The sequence below is a fragment of the Tenrec ecaudatus genome, chromosome 7 (assembly GCF_050624435.1).
Source record: "Tenrec ecaudatus isolate mTenEca1 chromosome 7, mTenEca1.hap1, whole genome shotgun sequence".
Taxonomy (NCBI): domain Eukaryota; kingdom Metazoa; phylum Chordata; class Mammalia; order Afrosoricida; family Tenrecidae; genus Tenrec; species Tenrec ecaudatus.
The window spans coordinates 9,543,012-9,565,184 of NC_134536.1; the positions used below are offsets into that span (position 1 = coordinate 9,543,012).

General features: G+C 50.3%; 1 protein-coding gene across 2 annotated transcripts in view; it reads right to left on the reverse strand.

Annotated features, from left to right (window-relative positions):
• The window catches only part of SYNJ2 (synaptojanin 2), a 128,486-nt gene that overhangs the window by 15,452 nt on the left and 90,861 nt on the right, over positions 1-22,173 (reverse strand). For both annotated transcript variants that reach the window (XM_075554328.1, XM_075554329.1), the window contains exons 12-20: positions 19,640-19,831; positions 17,306-17,387; positions 13,323-13,463; positions 10,446-10,638; positions 8,198-8,356; positions 6,940-7,096; positions 5,815-5,932; positions 1,999-2,217; positions 1,832-1,910 (exon numbers count right to left, since the gene is read on the reverse strand). In XM_075554328.1, the coding sequence (XP_075410443.1) occupies positions 1,832-1,910; positions 1,999-2,217; positions 5,815-5,932; positions 6,940-7,096; positions 8,198-8,356; positions 10,446-10,638; positions 13,323-13,463; positions 17,306-17,387; positions 19,640-19,831 (1,340 nt within the window). The remainder of the gene's footprint in view (positions 1-1,831; positions 1,911-1,998; positions 2,218-5,814; positions 5,933-6,939; positions 7,097-8,197; positions 8,357-10,445; positions 10,639-13,322; positions 13,464-17,305; positions 17,388-19,639; positions 19,832-22,173) is intronic.

Genomic DNA, 22,173 nt, shown 5'->3' on the forward strand with positions numbered 1-22,173 from the left:
TCATAGGTTTTTAAACTTATTTGGCTTACTGCCTACTTTTTGGTACCCCTACTGCCAATTAAAAACATTTGTATTATAGTCCATAAACCAGGATAAAGTGAGTGGAGAGCAAATGCTTTGAGAATGATTGGGGCAGGGAATGTATGGATGTGCTTTATACAATTGATGTATGTATATGTATGGATTGTGATAAGAGTTCTATGAGTCCCTAATAAAATGTAAAAAAAGAAAAAAAAAGAAAAACTCTCAAGAGTAAAATAAAGCAGCTAAACTGAATACAGAAAAAAAAAAAACCAAAAACAGGCTAAAGTGTAGGTATCAGCTTTTGCAGCCCACTCCCTCTCCCCACCCCCGCCAGGACTGTTCTAGTATTCCCTGGGGGGGGGGTGGTATCACCCCCTTTGGCAAACCCTGGTCTAAATAAAGGTGAAATCGCCATCTCCTGCTCCTTTCCATGTGAATATACAAGCAGGCTAGTACAATGGAAACAGCATATGAGCTGCGATCCTGAAGAGGAAGTTGATAACACTGCCCAGCCTGGAGGTCGGAGTTGGCAGTCAGGTCACCCCACAGGATTGGAATTGAAAACCTTGCTTCTTTTCTCACTCTGCATGTATCCAGGGATATTGACAGCCATTTAACCAGAGGAAAGAGTCTTCGTTTCCTCCTCCTGGTATGACTAAATGTAAAGACACAGGCCCCAGACCAAAGGAGAGGGGACAGCACAACCACATCAAAACAAGGGAAAACTTAGCACCCGGGACTTCAGATAGAATGACTGGTGTCTACTTATCAGGAACAAAAGAGAACAGAGGAAACCAAAATCTCAGAGAAGAAACCAGTCTATAGGGCTAAGAGCTTATGTGAATCCCAGCTTCCTCTCCAGAGACCAGAAGATCTAGATAGTACCCCACTACCACCACTGATTGTTCTGAGCAGGAACATAACAAATGGACCCCAATAGAATGGGAGAAAACTCAAATTCTTAAAAAGTTCAGGCTTGTGGGGCCAGTTGAGACTAGAGAACTTCTTGAGACTCACCTGTGCCCCAAAGACACTTAAAATCTTGAGCCTACGGTCACCTTTTAACAAACTGACAGATTGACTCATAAATTAGAGGATAACACCTGTAAGTATGGTTGTCTCTTGAAAAACCATCTACAAGAGACCAATAGGTCAGCAATTACTCTAAAGCTGTGGTTGTCAACCTCCCCAATGCTGTGACCCTTTAATACAGTTCCTCGTGTTGTGACACCCCCAACCATAAAATTATTTTTGTTACTACTTCATAACTGTAATTTTTCTACTTTTATGAATTGGATGACCCTTGTGAAAGGGTTGTTTGACCCCCCAAAGGGGTCTTGATGCACAGGTTGAGAACCGCTGCTCTAAAGCAAAGGTGAGAAGATACAGGGGCACGGAAACAAGAACAGCCAGAATGCAGTTCGATAAACACCAAACCACACCAAACTCACTGCCGTCAGGCCCATTCTGACCCATAACAACCTTCTGGCACAGAGTAGAACTGCCCCAGTGGATTTCTAAGGCTGCACATCTTTATAGGGGCATAAAGCCTCATCTTTCTCCCATGGAGCAGCTGGTGAGTTCCACCTGCTTGTGGTTAGCAGCCTAACGTGTAACCTATGTGGCCAGAGCTCCAGAATGTTGACACATTATGAAAAATTCAATGTCACTGAGTAATTTCTATGGAAATGTTCCAGTGGGACCTAATTTCCTGTGTACACTTTCATTGAGAAAGCAGTAAGATAACATCTACATAATAATGCGAAGCAACCTGGTAGCCCCACTCTGGCTCCCTGGCTTACCCTACCTTCATGCCATCCACATCCAGGACACTGAGAGCCGAGTGACTGTCTGCGAAAGTCACCAGCATCTGCCCTTGGTTGATCCTGGAATAGAGACGACATGCCAAGTCAGCCAGAGGATGTGGGTCCTCATGAGTCTTCCACATTGGCCCCGCCAGCCAGCGGCGCATACCTGACGAGAACTATGGTCCCATAGTTCCCCAGGGTCTGCATGAGCTCTGCACGCAGGTCCTCGGGGAACTCGGTTCTCTCCTCCAACGTGGGTGACTGAAGATTCACCACGACAGTGGCGTCCAGGGGACCCTGGAATGAGGAGACCTCCTGGAACACTCTCTCCCGGGCGTCCACGTCAACCTCTTGTACTTCTACCTCCACAATGGCCAGCACAGGTCTGTGGGACACAGGAGAAACAGAAATCGCTACCCTGAGACAAGATGTTGACATTCAGAGGACACCCAACCTGCACCCTCTGATGGGCAAGTGCTGGGTACCTAGAATCTGCTGTCACAGTGAACGTGGACCATCCAGGCCTGCTGCCTTGAGTTAGGGCACACCAGGACCCCCAACATAAGGTGGTGGCCATGCTAAGGTCTGGGCTAAAATTCTCTATTGAACACTGAGAAGTCGCTTCATGAACAACGTGATTTTGCCTGCTTAAAGGTTCTACTTGCTGCTTAGGAAGCCAGGTCTAAAACAATTCTCAGAACAGATGTGTAACTCAAGATAAACTTTAGAATGACACCCGCCCCCCACTGTCATTCCTGGAATTTTGTGTGTTGAGGTCAGATGTACCTGATTTAAAGATTACCTTGTAACTTAATTTTTTAGAAACATATGTAATCTCCTACCAATCAGATGTATCCTTCTCCAATTTTATAACCATTAACTAAATGTCCACCAATTGCTGACTTTCTGCCGAAGTTCCTTGACCCTCTTACTAAAATCTCTAGACTGTCTCCTAGGACCTCTTAGTTCAGAATCATCTGGACCTTGAGATTCCCAACTTGCAAGTCACCTTGCCCCTCAATTAAAGCTCCCACTTTGTAATGTCAATAAGACGGCCATTTTTTCTATCCAATAGTTTGCATCTTGAGCTAATCTCGGTATGAACTGAGATTGTCCCCAAGAATGATTTAGGTGAGTAAGGAAAAAAAGAGTGCAGTGCTCTGAAGAGTTAACCAGAGAATCTGAGTAAAAGCTCTCATCAAATATTTTTTCCCATTTTTTTTGCTGTAAAAATATACATAACTCAATGCTTGCCAGTTCATTGTTTTTTCACATGTATAACTTATTGGCATCAGTTTCATCAATCCCTATAATCATTGCCAAATTTTCCATTACTGAACAGAAACTCTACTTCATAAGTAGGTCCCCCACCTCCCACTTCCTGCTGTCCCTGGTAACCACTGCTGTACTGGGTCAGCAGAGAGGTTTCAGTAGCAATCCCAAGATTGCCAAGCTTGTGGCGAGATACCCCTCAAAATCACCTCTTTTCACCTAGAAGTCTCACAGCTAGGACGTGATTTAGGGAGATGACAAGAGAGTCAAGATGAGACTTTTACAGGTCACTTGTTACAGCTCTGCTGAGCAGAGTAGAAAAAGGAAACAACCTATCTGTCCCATTTATATAAATGTTCCATTACATTCATGTAATAAAAACCAAAAACCAAGCCCACGGGCACTACATTGATCCCTACTTAGCAAACCTCTAGGAGAGAATAGACCTGCCCCCTTTCCTCATCCCACCACCTAGGATTTAGGGAGACAATAGTCTAGAAGCATTAGTGGTGATTTTGCACAACTCTGCAAGTAGAGTGAAAACCCATTTAATTGCACCTTGTAAATCAGTGGATTGTATGGTATGTGAATTACATCTCAACAAAGTTAAAAATACAAAACCCTAAACTGTAACAACAAAATATTAGAAAAAAACCACTCAGCAGTGAATGGGTGAACATTTCTGGATGCAGGTAGTAGAATAAATTAAAAACAAAGCCTCTCACTGACTCATAGCAGCCCTTTAGGGCAGATTCAAACTGCTCCTGTAAGTTTCTAAGGCTGGATATCTTTATGAGAGCGGAGAGCCTCACCACAGAGCAGCTGGTGGGTTCAAATTGCTGGCCTTGCAGTTAGCAGCCAAACTTGTAATCCACCAGAACTCATATAGTAGATTATTGTACCCAAACATCTCAAAATCCACAGCCAGTTCAATAGTCACTCATAGTGACCTGATGGGACAGCAGAAATGCCCCCATAGGACTACGAAAGGTGTACCTTTACAGAGCAGACTGCCCCTCATCCCATGGAACTGCTAGTGGGTTCACACTATTGAACTTTTGGTTAGCTGTCAAGTGCTTTAGCCACTGAGCCACCAGAACTTCTGGAATATGAGGGGTTACCCAAGACAAACCAGATTGCCTCCCAAAGCTATGTATTTAAAATTTTTACAAAACAACCTTATCACCTTCAAAGTACTCTCCATTACACTGAATAACATTTGTCAAATCTGTGATTCTATCTTGGAAATATTTTTCAAACTGATCTGTTTAGATGACTAACAGTATCTCCCTTGTTTTCTTCCTCACCTCTTCTACTTAAGTCAAATTGCTGTCCTGCTGTTCTTTCATGTCCCTCTCCATTTGCAGAAACAAAAAGAAGTCACATGGAGTGAAGTCAGGAGACTAAGGTGTGTGGGACAAGAGAGGCATGAACGGGTCAAGAACGGGTGCACTGCGATGGCTGAGTCAGCAGGTGCATTGTCCTGGTAGTTGTCTGCCACAAATCAGGCCTTTTTTTGTTGAACACTGTTATGCAATCTTTTCAGAACCTCTAAATAGGAAGCTTAATTAACAGTTTGACCTGGTGGAACAAACTCTAAATGCACTATCCCCCACCCCTCACATAAAACAACAACAAATGAGCATCATCTTGATCTTTCATTTCAATTGATCTTTGATTTTTCACTTGAACTTTTTTTGGGCAAGGTGACGATAGCATCTTCCGTTGACTTGATTGATGTTTGCTTTTAGGGTCCTAAGAATAGCACCATGTCTCATTACCAGTAATGACCTTGGAAGAAAAGCCTGTGTTAACTTGGAGCTGTTCTTTCAAAGCACGGCATGTTTCCACTCAACTTTCTTTTCCCTGGTCAGTCAGAACCTAAGGTACAAATTTTACAGCGACCCTTATCATTCCCAAATCTTCCGTTAGAATTCACTGAACCGAGCTCCAAGGTAGTCCAGATAACTCCCCCATCTCTTCAACGGCCCATCATTGGTCTTTGAGCACAAGTGCACAGATTTTGTTGACATCTTCATCCACCAATCAACATTTTACCTCTTTTGAAATGAGAAATTCCCTCTTACACTTGAGCTTTTCCCATAGTGCGGTCCTTGTTTTACATCACAACAGTTTGTGTGGCATTTTTCCCAAGGAGGAAACAAAATTTTCCACACACTGTTTTCTTAAAGCAGCCATTACAAAAAAATAAGGTTTGAGCAAAACTGCTTTTATGAAAAAATTCACTGTCACCAGAGAGAACTTTCCCAGGTGATGCCACTGGGTACATTGACACAGAGCGAGTTGCTTGATGCTCTCCTAGCAAGGAAAAGTGCGTACTAAGAAAGCTATGCTGGGTGGAGTTTTCTTCCAGTTTTTTGGGTACTCCCTCGTACTATATGGTAATTACAAATTAATGAACCACATTGATAATATTGACAGAACTGTGCTTCGAAAATACTGTCATGAAAAGCAAGTTGCACAATGACATCGTTGATGACAATTTGAAAAACCCAAAACATGACATTTTCACCCAAGATGCCCTGAATGATCAGAACAATGGCAAACGATCCTGGGGCTGGGGGCGTTTCCACAGGGTGGCCACGACCCAGGTCTTGATTGTCTTGTACATGCACTACCCTTTAGGGATTGACTTGCCAGTGGCCAGTGGGAAGAGGAGCCCCTCCGTTCTTGAGGCCAGCCCACGTACCTGTGATCAGACGCCTGCAATTCCGCCCGGCCGTAGTACAGGAGGACCCCAGGGGACCAGGTGTGTTTGACTCTGGTGCCGACACTGAGATCATTGTCCAGAAGGTTCAGCTCTCCTGCTGCTCATGGGGGAGAGAGCAAGTCAGAGAGTGACGCACACACAATTGCATCGATGCACAGGCTACTCTGGGGTGCTGCTCCACAGGAGGCCATACTCTCGGGCTGGACGCCAGGCTGGGGGCTGCTTTGGGGACTGAGGTCTACAATGCCCAGGGCCCTGGCCTGCGTGCAAACATCAGGGCTGGGAGCTAGAACTGCCACGTGTTCTGCCTCAGCCCACAGGGAGCACAGACAGCAGCTCTCACCAAGAGCCCAAGGTTAGTTAGCACTTTCCTGCTGGCAGCCCCCCAGTCTGGCTGAAGATGTACTTCCTCCACCTGCAGTGTGACTGCCCTGCTTAGATACGTTGGCAGACACTCTCCAGCCAAGTTTCACTGTTTACTGTCCTGCCAGCAAGTCTGTCCATAGCAACCTAGTCTTTGCCCATCTTTCTTCCCCAGAGTGGCTGGTTAAGGATTTACATCATCCAGGGGCTCCTTTTGGTGTCTGGCTCCCATGCCATTTGAAATCTGGGTTTTTAAGTAGATAAAAACACGGGTTTGGTAGGACTAAATCAAAGCAAACCCCAAACCACTTTCACAGAGTTCATTCCAACTCACAGGAACTCTGTACTGGGTTTCTGAGACTCATGTCTTTACGGGAGCAGGCAGCCTCCTCCATCTCCCGTGGACCAGCTGGTGGGTTTAGACTGCTGATCTCGCGGCTAGAATCCACCAGGGCTGCTTTTGGCAGGACTGGGGTGGGGTGTGGGGAGGGGAATGGGCTCAGATGATCAGTACTGTTGTCCTCTTTCTCAACCAGAAAAAATGGGAGGGGGGTGGGACACCCAGGGATGTGGGTGGGGCCATTGGCATGTCACAAGCTCACAAGAAAGACCAAAAGGGGCGCCCCTAAGGCTCAGGGGTCAGCCTCTGGCATCACGTAGGCCTGCCATCTTTGTGTGATCACAAGTGTCCTCTGAACACCCACCCCGTCCCAGCATCTCTGCCACCCACCCACCCTGCACCTGTCTTATCAAAGGAGTGCTTCCTCCGCCACCACAGCACCCGGTCCGTCCAGGCTGGCGTCCGGCACTTGTCGCTTGTGTCGTAAGCAGCTGAGCCAACGTCATACTTGTAGGTGGGGCCAAAGTTAATGGATCCTTCATGAAAGTCTTTAAAAATCTGCATAGAGAGCACAAAGCCTCAGATCAGCTCAGTGCCCCTAGATGCTGGGTGTTCAAAGCAAACACACACACATGTCTCTTCCAGGATGGACATGAATTTTGGTGGGGGATAATGGGTGGAATGTCATGGAAGAACTATGCCTTCCTCAGCCTGCCCCATGAACCCTCTTGGCTAGGAAAGGATGCTCAGTATTATGTCACTGCTCCCCATTGTGTGACCCTGTGCTGTACATCTCCACCTCTCTGATGCAAATGAGGCAAGACCAGCTTATGAACAACCTTCAAAATGCTGACACAGCCTTGCTTGCTGAAAGTGAGGACTTGAAGCACTTGCTGATGAAGATCAAGGATTGCAGCCTTCATTATAGATTATGACTCAATGTAAAGAAAATCAAAATCCTCACACCTGGACCAATAGGTCACAGCATGATAGACGGAGAAAAGATTCAAGTTGTCAAGGATTTTGTCTTGTGTGGATCCACAATCAATGATCACGGAAGCAGCAGTCAAGGTCAAAGGAAGCATTGAATTTGGTAAGTCTGTACAACACCTTTTTAGAGTGTTGGAAACCAGCGAGGTCACACTGAGTACTAAGGTGTGCTTGAACCAAGCCATCTTCAGTTGCCTCATATGCATGTGAAAGTTGGCACTGAATAAGGAACATTGGAGAAGAACTGATGCATTTGAACAATGGTGCCTGAGAAGAATACTGGAGCTATCACAGACTGTCTAAAGAACAAACCAGTCTCTTCGAAGAAGTGTGTCCAAAGTGATTTTTAGGGACTAGGTTGGTGAGACTTTGCCTCCCATTCTTTGGACATGTTGTCAGAAGAGACCAGTCCCTGGAGAAGGACATCATGCTTGGTCAAGTAGAAGGCCCTCAACAAGATGGACTGACACCGTGGCTGCAATGAAGGGCTCAAACAGGAACGACTGTGAGGATGGCGCAGGACCGGGCAGTGTGTCCGTCTGCTGTTCACAGGGTTTCTGAGGACTGGAACCAACTCAATGGTACCTAACAACATTATTTCAGACAGGAGCCCCTGCTGTGTGTGCGCGCGCGCACGCGTGTGTGTGTGTGTTTAAAAGCACAACTGACCTTTCCACTTGATTTCTGAAGCTGTAACTGGTCAAATTCCAGAAGCTTCCCCCAGTCTTGGCGTTTGACAAAATAGAAGACTTCTTCGTAGGTGAGATCAATGCGGTAGTTGAAATCACCACACCAAAACACGTAGTCGTGAGAAAACACGCTTCTTCCCTGGGTGACACAGAAAACCAGAACCAAGGAGGCACGGTTGACAAGAGGACGGGAGGGGAGAGGAAAAGCAGGCAGCTGGGCGGAGAACACGCAAAACCACAGTCACCTCAAAGCGGAACTTCCAAGAAAACCCCAAACCCACTGCTAGGAAGCCAATGCTGACTCATGGCGAACCTGTACAAGCAGGTAGAAGTGCCCCTGTGGGTTCCCCAGAGGGCAGCTGTTTGCAGGAGTAGAAAGTCTCAGGAAGCAAACAAAGGCTTTCCTCCTTGAGGGCACCGCTGCCCCAGGAACCCCATAAACCTCCCAGGAAGCTTGGTGGAGCTTGCATTGGAAGTTCCAGCAGCGGTTCTGTTAGCGGTCTGAAGCCAGCTCCAGTTCTTATCAGGAAAAACATCATCTACCCTGGTCGCCACCAGCCTCACACAACACCAGACGTGTGGCCAGGGTAGCCAAGAAGGCCAGTTTTCTGTTCGATTGCACTTTATTTAACTTCAATTTAAATAGATACTTATGGCTAAAAAACAAACAAAACCCACTGCCATTGAGTCAATTCTGACTCCAATACAGGGTTTTTTAAGGCCCTAAATATTGACAGGGGCAGACAGCCTCAGCGTTCACCCCCGGGGAGACAGGTGGGTGGGTTTGAACCTCTGCCTTTGCAGTTCACAGCCCATATCGAGCCCACAGGGTCATCAGGGCTTCTTTCTTAGGGCTCATGGCCATAGAGTAACAGCGTCTTATTTTGGATGTGTCTCAAATTGAGACGAGCTGGATGGCCACCCCACCCCCTACCCCCACCCTTTATTTCTCCTAACAGTGTATGCCAAGAATTTTATTCAGGAACATTTCCACAAAATCACACTGAACATACAACAAAACAAAACATGGATAATGGTCAACATAGTCTGAAAAAATGAGACACTGAAAAGGTCCCCAATGAGCTATTATTGGTGTCACCTTTGTAACCTGAGACAGAATAACTGGACCTTTTGTTTTGAACTAGGAGCCCTGAGGAGACGGAGGCTGGAGGCAGGCCTGTCCTCACAGCAAGAGCCCTGGGAGGGACAGGTGAGTGGAAAGCCAGTCTGTGCTCAGAAAAAAAACCCAGGCCTGTGCCAGCCCCCCTACCCCCACGGGGGGGGGGGGGCGGAGGGGAGGGTGTCATCTCTGCACAACAAGGGGAACATTAAAATCCTCATTATAAGGAATGCCTGCAGGCTTTAGGGTGAATGAGCCCCCTGGGTGGGGCAGCTACTAACAGGAAGGATGTCTGCTGGGTTCCACAGAATAGAGGTCTGGCAATTCCTCCCCACACTGAAAACCCCATGGAGCCACAACGTTGTCAGGGTGAAGAGCCTTTGGTCCACCACTAGAGGGCAGCCTTAAGTGTGTTAGCAGTAAGATCAGGCAGGGCTCAAACTCAGATCTCACTGCCATGAAGTTAGGGCAGGCTCATAGTGACTCCCGGTGGGTGAGTTTCTGAGACTGTCACTGTTGATGGCAGTAGAAAGCCCCTTCTTTCTCCTGCGGAGCTGATGGTGGTTTCGAACTGCCGACTAGGTGGATTGCACCCCAAAGCGTAACCACTACACTGCAGGGACTGCTTATCCAGGGTTCAGTGGCTAGGGATTCCCTGATGTCTCAAACGGGGTTCTTAGCTGAGCCACACGGAACGGAAGGCAAATGTGAAGAATGGAAACGGAGCTTGTACTCCAGGTGGACTTACATGTTCTTGGCCAACTCGGCCAGAGTGGGCCCACATTAGTCCCTTTCCCCCACCCCCACCCCCAGCACTGTAGTCAGTTGGGGGAAAAAATTGCAAAATGCACCTGAGAAACCTCAGAGCACAAAAAGAGCTCCCAGGCGCGTACTGAGATAAGAAGGGGCAGAGGGCAGCCCAGGGCCGGACTGGCCCAGTGCATCCTGGTCCTCTCTCTGGCGGGCAGGCCACAGCCACAGCCTTCCCCGATGTCCGGCTTCTCCCGGTCAGGGCCGCCCCTGAAGGCCATGCTCCCAATGCCCAGTGTATGGGAGCTGTGCCAAACCCGCAGAGTGGCCCACAGTCCCCGACCAGCCTGCCGCTCACCATGGGGAAGCTCAGCTTCTGGGTGATCTCCCGGTAGTCCTCGTTTCTCTCCTTCACCTGCGACTGCCCGGCTGTCAGGTGGCTGCAGATGAAGCAGAAGCTGGTGCTGTGGAACTGGAGGCGGATGCCCACGGCGCCTTTGTTGCCCGTCTTTCCGCCCATGCCAGTCTTCACCGTGTCGATGGCCACGTCCCTGCAACGGAAGCGCACACACTGCGTCGGTTCCTGGGCGGCTACAGGGACACGCAGAAACCCGGTTTGCTGCAGAGCAAGGCCCCGGCCTCCGGGAGTGGACTTCTGCCCCGAGACGCTACTGGGTCACGTCTTGTCGGGTAGCCGACACCACGACACCCACCACTTCCCTTGTGAGGGGGCCTCTTCCTCTCCCTGGGGACAAGTTCTCTTGTCCAAGCCACTGGGCATCTCCTGGACAGCTCTGTACACAGAGGGTCCCCAGGGACACTCGCAGTGGGACTCAGGAGGTGTTGTTGGGTGCTGCTTTGAGTTCCCATGTTGTCCCTAATGCTGCAAAAGCATGAAGGCCTTGTCACAGTACCCCACCTCACCCCCACTCCACCCAGCTTCCCTACAAAGTACAGGGGGCGGGGTACCATCAGATCATCTACATAGTCCGAGGACTAGATGCTGGCCACTGTCTGGGCTAGGCATGTGTGTTTCCGACTTCCAATTCCCACAGACTCCTGCTCACACGTAGGCCAACTTCCTGCTGCTCTTGAACACACACGTGGCAAAGCACACACTTACTCAACACACGCCCGTTCAACACTATCCCTCCCAGGTGTCACCAGCCTGGGGGATCGCTCTGCCATTTCAGGGGCAGTGACATTTACTCTCTCCGTCCCTTACCCTTCTCAACTGAGCTTGAGAGTCATTGGCCACCTGATCAGACAGATGATTCTTCAGAGAGTTACGTCTTCTGGGTCGTCCCTGAGTAGTCCTTGCGTCTCTCCTTCGTTTGTTCTGTTTGTAAGTGACTTCACAGGGGTAGTTTGGGGTTGAGGTTTAAAGATAACTTCCTAGTTCTTCTGGCCTTAGGGGAATCCAGTGAGCCCACAGGAGGAGTTTGACGTTCTGTTTCACATAACACGCCAACTTCTCATCTACACACGTGAGCAGTCCAGCCATGGACCCAGGCATGGGCCCAGATGATCATAAAGATCCAAAGGAAAATGAGGAGCTGATACCAAGGGCTCGAGTAGAAAGAAAATGATGGCAACATAGGTACAAACGTGCTTTACGCAATGGATGGATGGATTGTGATCAGAGCTGTACGAGCCCCCAATAAAATGGTTATGAAAAAAAAAGTTCAAAGGAATGCAAATTGGAAAGTTTTCTGGAAGAGTCCTTTAAGAAGATTAAGAAGCCAAGGCGAAGTCTCCAGCCAGACCAAGGCAGGGCACACTTGTGACCTTCCAGTAACTAGAGGTGCTCAAGCAGGCGCACCCCTACTTGGTTTAGGAGGGAAAGGCCACCGCATGCCCCGCACCAGGTACTAGGGTTCCTCATGAGCTGCTGTCAGGTTGCCTCTGACTCCTGGGGACCACCACAGACACCAGAATGAAACACTGCCCTGTCCTCTGCCACCTTCCTGCTTGTCGATGTGCTCAAGCCCGCTGTGGGTCACAGCCCGGGGAGGGGGGCGCTCATTCTGCTCACGATCAGACTGTGCACCGTTGTGATTCTTAAGGGGTTTCTGGGCTACCTGCCAGAAGGAGACACCGGGTCTATCCGTGTCTGGAAGCTCTGCTGAAACCTGTCCACTGTCGGTGTCCCTGCTGGTCTTGGAAATGCTGGTGTCCGAGCTACTAAGCATCCTAGTGACACACACACACACCACCCAGAAGGGTGAATGGAGAGTGGATGGTGGCACAGTTAGAAAGCTGGGGGTGGGGGGACATCTGAATGCTAGGCTGAGACCAGCAATTTGAGGCTGCCAGAAAGTTGGGTGAAAAGTTAAGTTTCTATACATGTGCACACACACACACACACACACACACACAAATTCCCTGCTCTCCTGACAGGACACACGGCCCCATGCCTCCCTTCTGCACAGTTGGGGTTCTATCCACAGAGCCTCCTTACAATTCTTTTTTTTGTTGTTGCTGTTTTAGTTTTTATCTTTCCAGAGCATATTTTACCCCATATCTCATTATAGGAATAGTAATATCAGCATTAGAAAAATTAGGGGAAAAGATAATGAGGATCATCAATAAAATGAAATGTCAATGACAAAAGGAAACTCTAACAAAGAGCTGAGAGCTTCATAGGTTTAGTTTAACGACCGATTACCATGTGAAAACTGCATCTCAAAGTAAATTTCATCTGTGCAGTGATTTCCTCTCCCCCCCCCCGCCCCCATGGGTGTCTGACGACTTAAATACACTGAGTTTTTAAAAAAATGAAACCATCTTGAAAATAGTTTTCTTTATTTAAACAGAAGGACTATGCTAAGCTATAGATTTCTTTGTTTTCTCCCCTCCCAAGGCCTACTGATATTCAGTGGCTCTGGGCAGAACAATTCTTTTTCACATGTGAAAAAGAGCGGGCATTTCCTGCTGAGTTATTCAACTGTGGGGGGAGAGGCAGAACGTTTCCTGTCGGTGACTATTCAACAAGGGGCTGGCTCCCTTCCTTGTGCCAAACCGAGGCTGGGGGAGACCGCTTTCTGGAAGAGCCCAGCTCTTGGGCTTGGACGGTTTCCGAGGGCGACTCTTTCGTCACGACAGAGAGTTAGTTCTACGCCACCTTGTTTTCATCGGCCCCTTGGCCACCTTTCTCTAGAGTGAGGGCCGATCCTGACCCTGCAGCAGGAGAGCACCGCGCTGACCCTCGCTGCCTGCGGGACGACGTTCTTACCTGATGAAGGGCACGTGGTAGGGGCGCACAAAGATGTACAGGCAGACGCCCACCAGCTGTGCCGACGTCAGGAGGATGTACCTGTGCGACCTCGAGATGGCCTTCTGTAGCTGCTCCCCCCACATCTTCCTGTTGGTGGTGCTGGCAGGGGAGAGCAGAGGGCACTGGGGACGGGCAGGTGGGCCACACCACCCACAATGCCTCTGGCCCTACTCATCCCATCTGGTCTTGACAGGGGCTCTTGGGACCTCATGGGTGGCACCCTCCTGGATGTACCCCTACCCCCACCCCTGGAGCCCAGCTCAGGCCCCTGCTGCTCCCAAGTGCTCAGCTGAAATAGCCTTCTTGGTTTGTTCAAAAAGCTCCTAAAAATAATGCTAAAACTTGGGGGAAATGAGGAGGTGGGGGCAGGTGTTCACGGAGCAACCAAATGGCCCATGATGCTGAGAACTTGAAATGTCAATCCTGCAAAGAAGATAGAGGAGTGGCCCAGAGCGAATGCAAAGATGCCCAACATCTTTAGTCCTCGCTGAGGAGTGCTACTAGGAGATGCCAGTCACATCCACCAGGGTGGTGGCTGTTACACCACCACACCAGTGTTGGAGAGTTAGCCACGCCATTGCCACAGTCCTGGGAATGGAACTTGAGAGTGAAATGTAGGGGTGCTCCAACAGGAATTTGGGACCCTAACATTCATAGCAGGGCTCTTCACCGCTGCCCAAAGGTGGGAGCAACCCAAGTGCCCGTCAACAGATGAAGGAAGAAGAGAATGAACATCCCTGAATAGTGGATCTGATTCAGCCAACAAAGGACATGGAGCCTAATCGCTACCAAGATAAGGGCGAACTTTACAAACAGGATGCTGGGTGAACTCAGTTGCCCTCAGAGACAGGGATCGCACGGGATCCCTCTGACATAGAGCATCACATAAAATACAGAGACCGGGCAAGCCCAGAGAGACAGAAGTAGATTGGTGACTCCCAGGGGCTTGGGGAAAGGGAATGGGGTCATTGTTTAGGGGGCACTGAGTTTGTTTGGGACGCTGAAAGGCTTTGGAGACAAGGAGTGTGGTGTTGGTTACATCGTATGGCAAGTGTCCTTAATACACACTTGGTCAGAACTTACAACGTATTTGTCCACAATTTAAAAAGATAGCCAGGCTGATCCTGTGGTCAAGATCAATCCCCTGGCTTTGATTCTTTCCCCTGGACGGGGTGCTGAGAACAAAGGCGTCCCTCCCTGTGCTCAAGAGTTCTCCCACTTTAAGCCTAGGAACAAGATGGGCAGGCCCCACCCTCTGTGAGCACACACACCGGCCCCACCCGCCAGGCACACAAATCCACCCCAGTGAAGCGTTTGAGTCACCCAAATACCAGGCCAGAGACCAAGGCTGCAGCCATGCTGGGCTGGCCTTCTCTGCATATTTGTAAGAATGGGGAAGAGTTATGAGGTTTACATGAATTATACCTAAGGGGACGGACAGGCCTTGGCCATTTGGAAGCTGACAATCCGATGGGCTAACTGTTGGGAATGACAAGTTGAAGGCAAATGGTGCCAGGTTCATCGTCAAAAAGACATTTCAATGTCTCTCCTGAAGGTTCATGTCTGTTCATGATGGGGCAATGTGCACACCTGTAAGATGTCTGCACAGTAACCACCAGAGTCAAAGATGGACTCACCAACGTCTTCAGACTGAAGTTGCTCACACATGCACTCAAGACGCTTGGGTAAGGACTGGTGATGGAATGCAGACAGCCAGAAACAAAGAAGGATCAGTATTTGGAAAAGCTGGCCTTGCCGATAAAAATGACACCAGAGGTCACAGGCTAGAATATTTGCAAAACCAATGACTTCTTCACTGCCCCTTTCCAACAACCCAGTGAAGCCACATATGAAGCTCACCAAATGGAACGCACAGCAGTCAGATCGAGTCCATCCGTGCAAAGAGACAAAGGAGGGGGTCGACATTGTCAGCCCCCACAAGGCCAGTGGCCGACATGGGACAGAATACTAGCCGCCCACGTGCAAGCTCAGGCCGAAGCTGAAGAAAATGGAAACAGTTCCACGAGCGCCAAAATGCAACCTTGAACCTACCCCACCTGGACGTCGAGAACACCTCAATAACAGATTTAACTCCCGGAGCCCCCAGGACACCGGAGGAGCTGTGGAAGAACATCCGGAACGTCGTCCACGCAGAGAGCAAAGGACCATTGGGCAGGCAGGGAAGAAAGAAAAGGCCGGAACGAATGTTAGAAGCGACTCCGAAACTTGCTCTTGAACTCAGAGGGAGCTCAGATAAATCAGAGTTGATGGAACCAACGAGCTGAACAGGCGCTTTCGAAGGGCAGCTTGAGAAGACACAGTGACGTATTACGGTGACATGTGCAAAGGCTCGGCGTGAGAAAGCCAGAGAGAAAAGCATGCTCAGCGGGTTCCAAGTTGAAATCACTGAAGAGCAGACGAAAGCCTGGAGGGATCCCAGGGATCCTATGGGCAGGGTCCTGAAGGATGCAGGAACCACCACGGGAAGACGGAGAATAGGATCATTGGTCCAAATCAGCACCCGTGATTCAGAGGGGACGGTTCTGCAGGGAGAAGTCCAAGCGACAGTGAAGGCACTCGCAAAGCCGAAGCTTCAGGAACTGGCAGTACACCAGCTGAGCAATTCCCACAGACAGACGCAGCCATAGAAGTGCCGGGTCACGCGGTTATGGCAAGAGATTCGGAAAGTAGTCACCTCACGTACCGACCTGCAGAAATCCCTATCCAGGCTCACTCCAAGAAAGATGACCTAACAGAGTGTAGACATGATGGGATCGTATCCGTAATGCCACACACAAGTACATTTCTGAGGACCATTCAAAAACGATCATGGCATACAATGACAGGCATCGGCCGGAAATGTAGGCTGGGCTCAGAAGACACAGAAGCGGGCAATATCATTCCTAACGCCAGGTGGGCTCTTGGCTATAGCAATGGGCCGCAGAAGGTGTCTACCTGTGTTTCATGATCAAGGGAGAAAAGATTCCAGCGGCCAAAGATTTCATTTTACTTGGATACACACTCCACACTCACGGGAACAGGAATCAAGAAATAAAATGAGGGGGAGGGAGGGGGAAAAAGAGGAGTTGATACCAAGGGCGCAAATAGAAAGTCAATGTTTGGAAACTAATGATGGCAACATCTGTACAACTACGCTCGATGCAATTGATGCGTGGACTGTTAAAAGAGCCGTGAGAGCCCCCAATAAAATGACCGTTTAACTTCTTAAAAAGGAAGAAAAATAAAATGACATATTGCATCGAGCCAATCTATTGCAAAAAGGCTTTCTGAAAGTAGGATAGAGGAGAAATGGTCACTGTGAGGCCTCAGGTGTGCTGGACTCAAGCGGCGGTGCTGGGCAGCGCGGAAGAAGGGATGCCGTGGAGCGATGTGGCTGGAGACGAATACTGAGCATTTGTGGGCTGCCAGAAGAACCCACACTTCCGTCTCGGAAGAAGTGACAACCAAGAAGGCGCCTGAGAAGCGAGGATGGCGAGACTTGGTCTCACGTACTTTGGACGCGTTGTCAGGAAGGACCACGTGCCTGGTGAAGTCGAGGGGCGGTGAAAAAGAGGAAGGCCCTCGGGGAGATGGACAGAACAGTGGGCTGTGACAGGGGGCTCGAGCCCAGCCACTGGTGTCCCCTTGGTTGCCATGAGAGGGCACAGCGGAGCAATCTGGTCTCTGTCCTTGGTTCCCGAGGGACATCTCCAACCGCCCAGAGCTTCCTGGGCCATTGCGGTGCCCTTGTATCTACAGCCCACTGTGCACAGTGGGAGCACATGCTAACGATGAGACTGGCTGGGGCAGAGTGCAATGGGGCTCAGCGGTGACGGGCGCGGGGGAGGGGGGGCCCACTGCTGCCGCAGGGAAGCCTCAGGGTCCTGCTCTGGCCATGCCCCTGCTGGGACCACCTGCAGCACCTCCCGCCGGCTACTTACCTGGCATTGACTATGTTCCCTGCGCTCAGCTCCACCATTTCCTCAAACCCCACAGCAAAGATGTCAGCTGGGCTGCCGTCATCTGGGGAACAGGCAGGAGACGAGAGAATCAGGATGGCCCCGCCTGGGTCACCTGCTTCCCAGGGTGCCCCCGCTCCCAGCGCCTCTGGGCAGCTGCACCGGCCCCTGCAGCCTCTATGAGCCTGCATCTCTGCCGGAAGCATCTGTAATCACTGCTCTGGGTCACTCAGAAGTCCCCATGAGGTCACAGGTCATGTGTGAAGCCCCAGTCCCTGCCGGGCCCACCTGCTAACTGAGCCCAGCAAGAAAGGACTCAATCATGGCAGCTTTGGGTGCTTGGGCTAGACCAGTGCGCCCCCTTTCCCCGAGTCACTGGGTGCTTTAGAAGGACTGACATGACCACACAAGGGGACACAGCCTGTCCTGGGGCCGCCATGCTGTCAGAGCATAGAAAAGGCAGCCCGGCCCCCCAGAGGCAGGGCTGGAATGAGAGCTGCCCCCAGCGATGTCTGCTTAAAGGACGCTCAGTGAACCCAGCGGGTCTCTGTCCTCTTGTCTGTTCTGTCATTAGCACCCTCCTGGACTCGTCGCTCTCCGCAGCTCGGCCACCACCCACTGCACTCGCACACCCATCCCTGAAGGGGGCCGCTTCCTCTTCTGTCAAGCCAAGAGGAATTTCAAGCTTCACCAGACCCAAGCTTTCATATGTATATAAAAACACTGGGTGTTAAAAGGAAACAAAGCCCTGCTCCTGTCTGATCTACACGTCTTCCTTGTCCTTCACCTGGAAGGTATCAAAAAGTCTCCTCGTAAGAGCCCTACAGATTCACACACACCCCAGCTGCCGCTAGTCACCCCACGATCCCAAAGCCAAACGAGAAGGCTTCACACTTAGCATCTGTGGGGCTGAGTGGTCTCCGGACACACCATATCCACCAGCCAGCAGGGCCCACTCACCAAGGCACCCCCTACCTCAGAGCTGTGGCGTGGGGTCCCCTCCCACATCATTCAGCCATGGGCAATCCAAGAGTCCAGGAATCGTGCTGGCTGACAAAATCACAGCCCTCATGTGCTGAGTTCTGGGACCACTAACTGTTACACCGCCTCAGAGGGCTCGGAGGGGAGGTGGCCAGTGGGGAACCACTTTATTCGTAGTAGGTACACACACCCTCTCGGGACTGCGTGCAGCAGATATGGGTAGCTGCTTTGGGAAAATGCAGGGGGACAAGATGTTCTTTGCCAAGCCGGTCATGTAAAGCGTGCTTGGCCTCAGACAAGCTCCTGACCGGAACAAAGTTCTGGAAGCTGCATCTTGTTTAGACCAATGGGTCCGAGCTCTCAACCCCTCAGACGGCAGTCTTGGCAGGTGGGAGAGCGGGCACGGCTCTGGGAGCTCTCCCACATACTCTGAAACGAGAATGCGTGTCTGAGTCTGAAAAAGCTGCATGCTGGCGGGTACCAGGGGGCAGGGGGGCGTGTGCAGGCGACGCACAGGGCACTGTCAGGGCAGGGCAGTGCGACCGTTCTGTACGGCACTATCAAGGTGGGCACAGGGCATTACACGCCAGGGGCCTTTCCTCAAGTCTGCCGAAGCCCCCATGCATCAAAACCCACAGGGCTATGGTGATGATTAATTACACGGTTCTTGATGTGGCTCAACTACTGAATTCTACGACCGGAGCATTATATGCCAATAAAACCAAAGAATATTAAAAAAAACAAAAACCAAACCTTTAGAACTGTACAAAACAGAAAAACCCAAACCCACTGCTGTCAAGTTGATTCTGACTCATATCGTCCCCCCGGGAACGGCTGGTGGGTTTGAACCGCTGGCCTTCCGCTTAGCAGGCAAGCGTCTAATCCGTGCGGCGCCAGGACTCCTTATAACACCAAGAATGGTTCCTCATGTCAACGCTGGGCTTTGATCAGTGAGAGCGCATCACTCTCGGTCCGTCCATTGTCACAGACGGGCCGCAGGAGGACGAGCGGTTCCTGATAACTGGGTTGGCAGACGCTGTGTGCACGGGGTCAGGGCATGGGGATCCTGTCTTTCCTGCACACCTGAAACTGCTCTAAAAACCATGAAGTCTACTGATTTGAAGGGAGCACCAGCGAGCGAGAGGGAGAGACAGAGCGCAGCCAGTACTTAGTTTGTTAGGCCCGGCTCTGGAAGACTGAAAGGGGGGGGGGGGGTGAGGAAAGCATGAGCTCCGTCTCCAATTCCCCGTGGCAGGAGCTCTTCGCCAGGTCCTCCCCGCCCCCAGGGGTCAGTGCAGGTCCTTATGTGGTTCTCTCTGAGGGAACCGCCCTCACCCGGAGACCCGGCTGCTCCAGCCAGCTGGGGCGAGTCCAGCAGCCAGTCGGTGAGTTCCGCGGTCCCGAGGAGGTTGCTCCTGAACTGTTTGCCTCCGTTGACATTCCAGGTCCCCATGGCGATACGGATCCGCTTGAAATTTGTGAACTCCGACTGCCGCTCCCACATAGCTTTCAGGATCCTGGGGGTCACTGTGGAGGAGGAAATCAAAGGCACACTCATCTCTGTCGGCCAACCCTGCCAACCCGGACCAGGGCCCGGCTCCACCGTCTGCTGGTGTGGACTAAAAGACGAGCCGGATGAAGACAAAGGCTGGGAACCTAACCCAAATTGTGGGTAATTTTGAAGGCACGGACGGACCCTGGTTGTTGACGCACGCTGGGCTGTCTCATAAGGGTCTGTCTTTGCTCCTGTGGTGGTGACACAATCTGGTGTCAATTAGAGCAGATGAAGGTGAAGGGGTGGAGTTGAGCCTGTCAATCAGGTGGGAGCTTGATAAAATCATTTGGAAGCACTACATAGCTCACTTGAGGTGGGACGCATGCTCACTCCCTGGGAGACATTGCAGCTGATAAGACACATGGAGCTACACTAGTGCCCTGAGCTGGAGGAGCCACGTGGAGACCTCTGCCAATGCTGAGATGCTCACAACGCCACTGGATCCACAAGACTTCCCACTCACTGGCCTGTGCTCTTCCTGAATTCGGCATCATTGCATGTGTTGCGTGAGTCTGAAGAGGACTTTATATTTTGGTATTGGACATATGGGCTAATATGGGACTTATGGACTTGATCTGGATTGGGCTGGGGTGTTATCTCAATGTTCAATTGCTCTGGTCTATAAACCTCTTTCTTATACACACATGAGTCTCCTTGGATTTGTTTCTCTGGTCTACCGGCCTAAGACATCATTATAGTCTATGGTTGTTGTTGTTAACAACATACATCAACTTCTACACAGACGACCCAGGGCAACAGGTTTCTTCCATGAAGCCCTTTCTGAGTTGTCTCCTCCATTCACATAAACTCGCTGCCCCTTCCACTCCACCTGACCGTCTGAGCGGGTGTTACCATTTTGAGACTGCGTAGTTAGATCTTAAAAGAGCACAATCCTCTGAGCAGACGTTTCCCACTCATCAAGCTAAACTATTGGTTGATTTAAAAGAAGACTTTAGGAGATATTTTTGGTTTAAGGCTTAAAGATTATCTCATTGCATTAGCTTCAGGGGATGATCCAGCCTCCATGACTCGAGAAAGGCTGGAAGGCAGGTAAATCTGAAATTGTGTTCTGCCTTATCTCCCCCTTCGATCAGGATTTTTTGTATAGAATCTTTGATCAGCCTGCTCAGTAACGGTGACCGGGTCCCCTTCTGTCTTTCTAGTCTCCTGGTTGTCCCTGGAGACGATTAGTTACACATTTCATTCTCTCTTCTGATTCCAGATTCTCCACAGGAACAGGGACCAAGGGCTATGCCTTGGGTGGCTGCTGGCAAGCTTTGGAGACCCCAGGCATGGCGTGATGCAGGAGCCAGGAGGCAGAACAAGAAGCGCTAGCCGAGAGTCAGCCATGAGATGGGATGTCTCTGAAACTCCAAGCCAAGGGACCAAATCCCCGAAGCGTGGCTTGGTATTTATTTAGGCAGCTACTCGTGTGTATAGAGCACATGCTGCAAATGCCTCATTATCCAAAAAATTATCCGTATCTTCAAATTTCCCGCCTTCCATTCGGCAAGGCTGACGTGCTCTCTTGACCTTTTCCTTGCCTGGACGTCAGACACATAGCCTTGAAAACCCACCCTGCTGAACCACGCCTCTGACGACCCAAAATCTATTCCGATTTCTAAACGAATGACCTGACCCCATCCCACATCTCAGCGGTGGCTCTGTGCCGCCCTGTCTCCCTTGCGCTACAGACAAGGGCCAGTGGGGGAGGGGCCCTGGTGGCACAGTGGTCAAGCACTCGGCCCAGATGTCCCATGAAACCGTGGTCCTGAGCCTCTAAGCCAAATAACCACAACATCCTGTGAGGTGTTGGTGTGCTCACAAGCTGCCCCAGCAGCTGTTCCTTTTACTTTGATTTAGTGGTGGTGGGGGAGGGTCGTTATCGTAAATGTTATCTATCGCACACCCACAGAGTTCAAGCCCACCTTCCCTATCACCAATCTGCTCGTGTAAAGGTTTACACCCTTAGGAATGCTGTGGGGACAGTTCTGCTCCCGCCACGGGGTTACTGTAAGGCAGAACCAGCTAGGTGGCCATGGGCGTGGGTGATGATGCTCAGAGCTTCTTTCAAGTGGAAAGCCAAATAGAACCCCAGCGGTTGGATGCCGGGAGCCCTGGTGGAGTAGCAGTTCCGTGTTGGGCTGTGATCCACAAGGTGAGTGGGTTTGAAACCACCAGCCGCTCCCATGGGAGAAAGATGAGGCTTTCTATTCCCCTAAATAGTCAGTCTCAGAAACCCGCAAGGGCAGTTCTACCCCATTGTGTTAGTCCGAGTAGACTAGAGAAACAAACCCATAGACACTCATACGTG